Source organism: Stigmatopora argus, chromosome 7 (assembly GCF_051989625.1).
Source record: "Stigmatopora argus isolate UIUO_Sarg chromosome 7, RoL_Sarg_1.0, whole genome shotgun sequence".
NCBI classification, from domain to species: domain Eukaryota; kingdom Metazoa; phylum Chordata; class Actinopteri; order Syngnathiformes; family Syngnathidae; genus Stigmatopora; species Stigmatopora argus.
The window spans coordinates 18,761,167-18,769,750 of record NC_135393.1 but is presented as its reverse complement, the minus strand read 5'-3'; the positions used below and the strand labels follow the sequence as shown (position 1 = coordinate 18,769,750).

The window sequence follows — 8,584 nt, the reverse complement described above, 5'->3', positions numbered from 1 at the left end:
TCTAGCCTCTTTGACAGCACTAAAAGAGTTAATAGAACAATTAGGGATAAATTATGACAAGATTGTGGGCATATTTAAAAAAAAAACTGGACTGTGCGGAACTTCCTATTCATTTTGGGGCATAAAATAATGTCTGTAAACAACGCAATTAAAAATTACATGGATTTTATTCATCGACGGATTGGCTAACAGTACGTGCATCACTTTAAATGGCAGCGGATCGTTTAATAACAATTGCAGAGTTGTGATGATGGTCACACGTGCTCCGTTCTACACGCGCGAGCCGCTAATAGCCATCGAGGCTAGCGCTAAATCTCTTAAACGGCTTAAATGGGGCGCTCGTCTTGTCTTCAACGTGTGTGTTTGTGTTTCCGTTCGTTTACTCAAATGCCCTTTCTAATTTTCACCATGAAAACCTGCGTGGCTAAAGCTACAATTTGAAATCACGTGCGCTAGTTAGCATGTCGCGTGCTAGCTGTTAGTTTAGCTTTCGACACACAAAAAAGTTTGTTGTCATACTTTCTGCAGTAAGGATGAAGCTACAGTTGTCTTTCACATTGTTTGGTTAGCATATTGGATGCTAGCTACAGGTTTAGCGCTTGGCCTAAAAATGCATTTGGGATAAAAGCGTCGTCTTTAACAATTTGCCGCTTTCCGCTCCAGGGCGTGGAGGGCAAGCCCTCCGCTCGCTCGGCCAGTCGATCCAGCGGCGTCTCCAAGGTAACCGAGCGTCCTCGGCTTCCGGTGGCGTGAAAAGTGAGCACCTGGTTTGACGGCAGGCCCGCAACTCGGCGGCGGCGGTGACAACGGCGGGACCGACCGGCGCTTCCAAGACCTCCATCACGCCGTCTTCTCAGGATATTTGCAGGTAAGGTGATGTGACGCTATGACTGCTTAAAAAAGAAAAACTCCTCAACCGGAAAATGCGTTCATCAGTTTGTGCTCATTTCATAGCCATCTCACGTCCATATTTCATCATATGTGATCTCAACTCAGATTAAAAAAAAATTGGACCAGTAGAGAAATAATATATAAATCATTCATCTTCCGTACCGTTTATTCTCTCTTGGGGGTGCTGGAGCCTATCAAAGCCAACAATGGCGGCGGACACCCTGGCCAGCCAATCGCAGGGGACAAGGAGACAACCAATAGAAGTAATATCAAGATAATTTAATATAGTCATGTGAGGGAGAAAAAAAATTTAGTCAGAGTTTTGTAAAAAATGAAATATTTTTAAATCACATTATTATGTGCATATACTTTTGTAAAATGTGTCAAACATTTGATCATTTATTGTTTTAAAGGTTAAAAAAGTTAAATTGGTCATGGAAAAATATTTAATAATGAAATCCCTGCACCCAAAAAGTCAATCTTTATATAACTTTTTGATGATTAAAATATTTATAATTATTTTTTGGGGCAGTCAAATAACATTTTTAATTTGCCAATTAATTCGACTTAATTTGACATATACAATCAGAGCTAAATTCTGCCTTACCTTTATTTACATTGCATTTCAAGCACAAAATTAATTATAATCAAATGAGTTATCTGTCATTTTTGTTTTGTTTTATCATTTTCCATCGCTGCCATTCACGGCGATACACGTCCAATCTAATCGACATCTACGAGTGACAAACTTGGTCAACTCTGATTTTCAATTTCGCCACATAGTTGGACGTCTATCATCGTCAATGACACACTTAATGTTTCACCTCATTGCCATCTCAGAATCCATCTTGTGTGTGTGTGTGTTTGTGTGTGCATGCTTGTTCAGCGTGGTTGATCTGACCCGCAACGCTAGCATGACCGTGCCCGGCGCCGCCCTGGCCCCGCCCCCCCCAAAAAAGCAGGTGAAGCGCCGGCGCCGCCAGCGGAAGAGGAGCGGCTACGGCCCGTTGGACTGCACGGCGGCCAAAGAGCGTGACCCTGAGCGCCCCCCGGACCGCCCTTCCCGCCTCCTCTGCTTGGACTCCACCTCGGAGGACGAGAGGCCGGCGGCGCGGAGCTGGAGCCGGGAGAAATCCCGGCGGGCTCGCCGGCGCCAGCGCGGCAGGACGCCCGACGACGTCACCGAGGTGATGGAGCTGCAGTCGCTGGGCTCGGACGAGGCCAAGGGCGGCCGGGCGTCCCCGCCGGAGGTCGCCAAGACGCCGGCGGAGAGCCAGACCAGCTCGCCCGGCGCCGACAAGGCCCCCGCGTCCTCGCCGTCCTCCGAGGAGACCCTGACTACGAGCTATCGGGAGACGGGGGCGGAGCCCGGGGACGGGGCGGGGCCGCCGGAGACGCAGAAGGCGCGCGGGGTCAACGGGGCGCCGCTCGCCGTGCTTTCCGACGATTCGGAGACGGAGGTGTGCAGGTCAGCTTTCACGCCGGGCCGTGACGCCACGGAGTGACCCGTCTCCGTCTAGTCTCCTTGATCGACCGTTGCGGAGATGATAATCACGAGCAATGTTCCCTCTAATTTTTAGTTTGTCTGGGCAGAAAGGCAACCTCCCTGAGCACACTGAGTACCAGTACCAGTGTGAGCAACATCATCATTGCTCGCTATGGGCACACACCAGTATCACACCAGCCATAAGCAGGTGCATGTCTAGTATACATAAATGATTTATTAATAATAAAATGTAATGATTAATATCTATGAATGGGAGGCCTGGCGGCTGAGTGGTTCGCGCGTCGGCCTCACAGCTTAAAAAAAAAAAAGGGATTTTATTTTGTGCGCTCCATATGATTTGCTGTGCGCGGAGAAGACGAGAGTAGTGCGCAATTGCGCACGCGCGCAGCTTAGAGGGAACATTGATCACGAGTTTAATTGATCTCGCTTGATTTGATTTCAAAGATAAAAAAAATGTTTTTTTGGGGCAGGATCTGCCACTGCGAGGGCGACGAGGAGTCCCCCCTGATCACGCCGTGCCACTGCACGGGCAGCCTGAGCTTCGTGCACCACGCCTGCCTCTACCAGTGGATCAAGTCGTCGGACACGCGCTGCTGCGAGCTCTGCAGTTTCCGCTTTGTCATGGAGACGCGACTCAAGCCGTTGTGCCAGGTAAGGGGGCTGATAGCTTAGCTTAGCTTAGGTTAGGTCAGGCACCTGACCGAGCCTTTGCTTTGCAACAGTGGGAGGAGCTGCACATGACCAAGAGCGAGAGGAGGAAGATCTACTGCTCGGTCCTCTTCCACCTGGTGGCCATCGTCTGCATGCTCTGCTCCGTCTCCGTCCTGGTCAAGAGAACAGTCGAGGAGCTCAAACTGGGAAAAAACGGTCAGTCAAACACAGAAGACACACCAGCTTAAGGAAATATGTACCGTATTTTCACGACTATAAGGCGCACTTAAAAGTCTTAAATTTCCTCCAAAATAGACACGGCGCCTTATAATCCAGTGTGCTTTATATATGGAAAAATAATAAGATGTGTCATTCGTTGAGGGTGCACCTTATAATGCGGTGCGTCTTATAGTCGTGAAAATACGGTATTTCACTATTTTTCTTTTGGTGCTCACGGCAAACCACTACATATTCTCTCGTTTATTTAAAGAAAAAAGATGCTCAAGGGGGAAGTTATTTTTCTTATTTTTAGCAAAATCAAAAACGGTCAATATTCTCTTATCTATTTCTGACATATATTTTTTTACACGTTAGAAAACCAAAACCAATTTTCATTTATTTAATAAAATAACAAAAATATCCTTTTTTGAAAGCATCATTGTAAGCAGATGACTTATCATATCTTTGTAATGAATCAAATGACATATACGTACCGTATTTTCATGACTATACGGCACATCGTATTTTTAGTGTCAGTAACGAGTGCTATTTCTGTATTTGACACACACACACACACAGGACGCACCACTTTTAAAGGCGCAGCCAGTCATGGCAAAACATACACCAGCTTAAACATACAGACACACGCTAGAAACACGTTTTAAAAAAGGCAACGGAAGCAAAACTGAGTTGGGTGGTACTTTATTTAGCCATTTTACAATGTACTCACGTCATCATCACCCACAAATCCATCAAAGTCCTAATTTTCTGTGTCCGAATTGAACAATTGTCCAAATGAGTCATGGAAAACGCGGAGTTTTATACGTTCGTCCAGGCGGCCACAATCCATTCGCAAATAGTAGTTAGCTAGTAGCTAGCGTAACTAGTCCGGGGCTGCCTGCCACGTTTCGTAAAGCTGTGTTGTTGTTGATGTCGATGTCCAGGCCACAATCCATTGGGTGTATTGACAAAAGAACTACATATCCCAGCCGTCACTGCGCAGTACTTTTTCTACGGGGAAAATAGTAGAGTAGGGGGCTGTTTGCCGTAGTTGTGAGAGCTGTAGAGGATGGTGTACCCTATCCACTGATTTATTTTATTTTATCGTGATAACAATTTTAGTATTGGTCCATATATAAAGCGCACTGGATTATAAGGCGCCCTGTCTATTTTGGATAAAATTGAAGACTTATGTGCGCCTTATAGTCGTGAAAATACGGTATATTTACTTTGGAAATATTGACAATACTCAACTTGTGTCATTCCAATGAAATGTCCACTGGAACACCTTCAAAAGTAAAAGGAATATCGAATGCTGTAGCACATTTTATTTTGACACCATCCTATAGAACTGAATTGTTTTTAGCAAGTGCCTTGTGTTTGGTGATAGCGCCCATAAAGTCCTTTCCAATCATCTTCTAGCAAATATTGAGTACAATTTAGCCAATATGTATCATGGCCACATGCTAATACATGCTGCTAAATTATTAGCCTTAGTCCTTTGTGCGCCAAATTAACGCTGTCGATTGCAGAGGAATTATGGCGGCTTTCCCTGCTGAAGTACTATAGCCCCGAGGGTAAGCGCACAAAGCACAACGCGCCTCCCCCCACGCCCCCGGCACCCCCGCAGACCGACACGACTCCACCACGTTGTCTCCCTCCGCCCGCAGGCGTGCTGGAGTGGCCCTTCTGGACCAAGTTGATCGTGGTGGCCGTCGGCTTCGTCGGCGGCCTGGTCTTCATGTACGTCCAGTGCAAGATCTACCTGCAGCTTTGGCGCCGCCTCGTGGCCTTCAACCGCATCATCACCGTGCAGAACTGCCCCGACAAGAGCCCGCTCGCCGAGGGAAAGCGGCGGGACGAGGCGCCTGCCGACAATCCCGTCTGAAGCGGTGTACGTGTTTTTTCCTTAATCTCTCACTTACCCAAAAGTGTGTGTTAATGTTTGCTGGAGCCTATTCTAGCCAATCGCAGGGCACCAGGAGACAAACAACCAATCACTTTTACCTAGGGACAATTTAGCATACATTTAGCCTAGCGTGGATGTTTTCGGGATATAGGAAGAAATATGATTACTGGGGGGAAAACCTACACAGGCCCAGGAAAAACAGTGAGGCATCGAACCCTCGATCTTGGAACTGCGAGGCGGACGCGTTAACCACTTTACCACCCTATTTTAAGAATTTAAAAATTTAGAATTCTGCAAATGAGATGCAATAGGTTTTTTTAAGCCCATAAATTCTTTAAAAAAGGACAATTTAGATTTTTACCGGATAGTTTTGTATACCGAATTGTTTTTGTATTCCTCCATTGGAAAAATCGCTAATTACCATTAATACTTAAATGGTTTTATTTTTTTTCATTTATAGTTTAAAACCCTACACATGACGATATGTTTTGTCAAATGTTTTTTTGTGTTTTTGTTTCTCCAGGTGAACAAAAGCCAGCAAGCAGGAGGACTACATGGTCATGACCTTTACACTCCAGAAAGGCTTGCTAACTGTTGACCTTTTCCATTTCTCCCCTTTATGCACTTTGTTCAACTGCACTACTAAATAATCGCCCAACCTTCATTAATAGATGCTCACGGACTACTACTTTAGATTTTTGACTACACGTGTCAACTTGACAGAATTGGTTGGAAATCCCACCCTTTTATTTTTCATGATTAGCATTTTTTTTTCCTTTTGCTGATTGACCCGGAGACGCTACATTTTTTTTTGCCTGACAGCTGGGACGACCATTTTCCACACCCTCTGGATGACTATTTCGAAAAGTTAGCATTACTCAACGATTCAACCATGGAATCACTTCGGCCCAAGTCATTAGATTTTTCTTGAGTATTTTCACGTGTTGACATGTTCTGTAATTATAAGAAAAAAACAAGAACTAACCTATACATGCCCCATAAATTACAAGAAGTGACCTGATATCAATTGGACATGAAGAGGAAGTGCCACAAAAGGAAAAGTAATTCCTTGAAAATGAACAGGCCAGAAATGTCTCCAAGTAAAAAATGGATTCAAATGTTTTCCAATCAATAGAAAGTTTATATTTTCTAGAAAGAAAAGAAAAAAAATCAAAGAAGTTGACTTAATTTCCCCCCACTTAGACAAACAGCAAGTTTTATAGCTTCAATACCTGATTTTATTTTCTGTTTTGGATGTTTGAAAGTGGTGCTCAACCTAAAAAAAAAAACTTTGTTTACGACCAGCGACGCCACAAAATGTTGGAAAACGACAAACTGACTTTTCTCTCTCTTGGATTGGATCAAATCAAGCCACACGACACGTATTTGTGCAATAAAACTGTAGAAAACGTGGAAAGTGATGGTTATTGGAGGCTAAAAAGTGTTTTAGTCAGAGTCTGTCATCAGAAAGCTGTCGTCCAGTTCCTCCATGTCGTCATCCTTGTCACCATGGGCCAGATCTTCTGCTTTGTCCTCCTTGTTCTTGACACCAATGTCCAGTTCTTCTTCTATTTTGTCATCCTTGTCCTTGTCACCATGGTCCAGATCTTCTCCTGCTTTGTCACACTTCTTCTCTTCCACATCCCTGCTGGAAATCTTCCTCAGTATAATGTTAGGGAGCTTTTTTAGGTCTCCCGTCCATTCCCTGCCCAGAAGAAACGCCATGGTCACTCAAAGCTTCAAGTTCCTCACGTGAGTGCCTCACCTGAACGTTTTGAGATTCTTCACGTTGACAAAGTCCGGGATCTCTGCCGGGACGAGACGGGCAATTCTGTCAAAATTTACGTTTTGTGAATCATACGTACAGAGCGCGGATGTACGGACCGAAGCCGACGCCACCGTAGAGCGCCCGCTCGCGCTCCAAAGTCTGCTTGATGAAGTCCTCCCTGGCGCCGTGGAGACGCCCCTGACGTCTCTTGATGCTGTTCTTCAGCTCGATCTGCTCCAGCTCGCCATCGAAACGCTGAAGGTACCTAAAAGCACAGGTTAGAAAAGTTATTTTTCTTCTATTTTTGTCAATGGCACTGATAAAGTTGAGGGCTTTTTTATAATAGTTTAAGATGAACCAAGTCTTTGCTAAAATGTCCTAAAAATACTCAATCTATGCATTTTTTAAAATACAAAACAGTTTTATTAACAGGTCTAAAGCAAAGTGCATGTCTACTATTTTTGACAACAATAGCAAACTCGTCATTAGCGTTTAGAAAGTTGGTAAAGTTCAATTTTCCCATAGCACGTGAAGGTAGCACGAACATTTTGAACAATTTATTCAGTCGATATTTAGTTCGCCGCTAGAGGAAGCTCGCGAACCGGATTTTAAGAACCCCCGGTTTCAATTAATGACAAGATAAATAAATACAACTCAGTGCTAGTCTACCTTTCAACGATGTCACGGGCATCTTTGTATGAATACCATGTCTTTTCTGGATCCAGCTGACTCTGAAACCACAGCAACTTTTCTCCTGTGAATGTTAAGTGTACGTGAAAAACGATTCACGGGCATCGCTGATGAAAATGACCCACTTTCAAAAGTAAACTTACCAATATTGTTCAGACGTGCAGCTTTGCCAACTTTCTGCCTGCGAAACAAAAGCCTTATGTTTACGACGCGGTGAATTTAGACCTCGTGTAGCATAACAATTATGCAAAAAACAACGATAAAGTTTTGGGTACAGTAAAAGCTTTAGTGATAGTATATTCACCGTTCTTTTTTCTTGAGTCGTATTTCCTCTCGAGCCAAGTAGGCTGCTTTCCGACTGTACGGATGCACCACCTTTTCCACGGGTTTCGTCTTATTCTGCGTTTTCGGCTGCAGAAAAAATAATCATTTTATTATTTCCAGACGGTCACGCATGGAATATCTGTTTCGCGATGCATTTGTTTCTTGGATTATGCAAATTAAGGCTCGATTTTTACCATTTTGCTTGCCGGCGAAACTCGTGGCGAGTTTGTTGACAGCACGACCGGAAACGGAAGTCACTGAGATCCGTCGACGGAAAAAGTAGCTGCGGAATCTTTTTCTCAGTGTCGTTAGTTCTCCTTAAAACGACATTGAAAACCCCCGTAATCTTATTAAATTCGTGTTGTATTCAAGTATTTTTAAGATATATATTTATTATATAATAAAGGAAACACTCCAGGTAAAATTAAGAATCTGATGACAAGTCATTCCTACATGCGTTCCAAGCCATTAGAAATCACATATACAAAGCTAGATGTCTGATTAGTGAGATTACGACGGCAACATGGGCCGTTGCTTGTCGGCCATTTTAAGTCGCAGCCATTTGATAAATATACGTATAGCAGTCAATGGGGCCTGCCCTTTAAAATAGGAGAAATATGCACGT

At 44.1% G+C, this 8,584-nt stretch overlaps 2 protein-coding genes across 3 annotated transcripts; one reads left to right on the top strand and one right to left on the bottom strand.

Moving 5' to 3' along the window:
- Positions 1 to 378: 378 nt before the first annotated feature.
- Positions 379 to 6,594, top strand: marchf1 (membrane-associated ring finger (C3HC4) 1). 2 transcript variants are annotated; one of them, XM_077604744.1, is made up of 8 exons: positions 382 to 720; positions 780 to 868; positions 1,778 to 2,359; positions 2,869 to 3,049; positions 3,121 to 3,265; positions 4,801 to 4,845; positions 4,939 to 5,162; positions 5,701 to 6,594. In XM_077604744.1, exons 3-7 carry the CDS (start codon positions 1,806 to 1,808, stop codon positions 5,154 to 5,156), a joined length of 1,143 nt encoding a protein of 380 aa, XP_077460870.1. In that variant the 5' UTR covers positions 382 to 720; positions 780 to 868; positions 1,778 to 1,805; the 3' UTR covers positions 5,157 to 5,162; positions 5,701 to 6,594. The 2 variants fall into 2 exon arrangements, with proteins under 2 accessions (XP_077460871.1, XP_077460870.1); XM_077604745.1 differs by lacking the exon at positions 4,801 to 4,845 and having other exon boundaries at positions 379 to 720.
- Positions 6,385 to 8,519, bottom strand: tma16 (translation machinery associated 16 homolog). Its single transcript, XM_077604752.1, has 7 exons — positions 8,154 to 8,519; positions 7,940 to 8,046; positions 7,779 to 7,816; positions 7,615 to 7,699; positions 7,062 to 7,210; positions 6,943 to 6,985; positions 6,385 to 6,882 (listed from the first exon to the last, which is right to left on the bottom strand). Exons 1-7 carry the CDS (start codon positions 8,154 to 8,156, stop codon positions 6,624 to 6,626), a joined length of 684 nt encoding a protein of 227 aa, XP_077460878.1. The 5' UTR covers positions 8,157 to 8,519; the 3' UTR covers positions 6,385 to 6,623.
- Between the last annotated feature and the right edge of the window lie 65 nt (positions 8,520 to 8,584).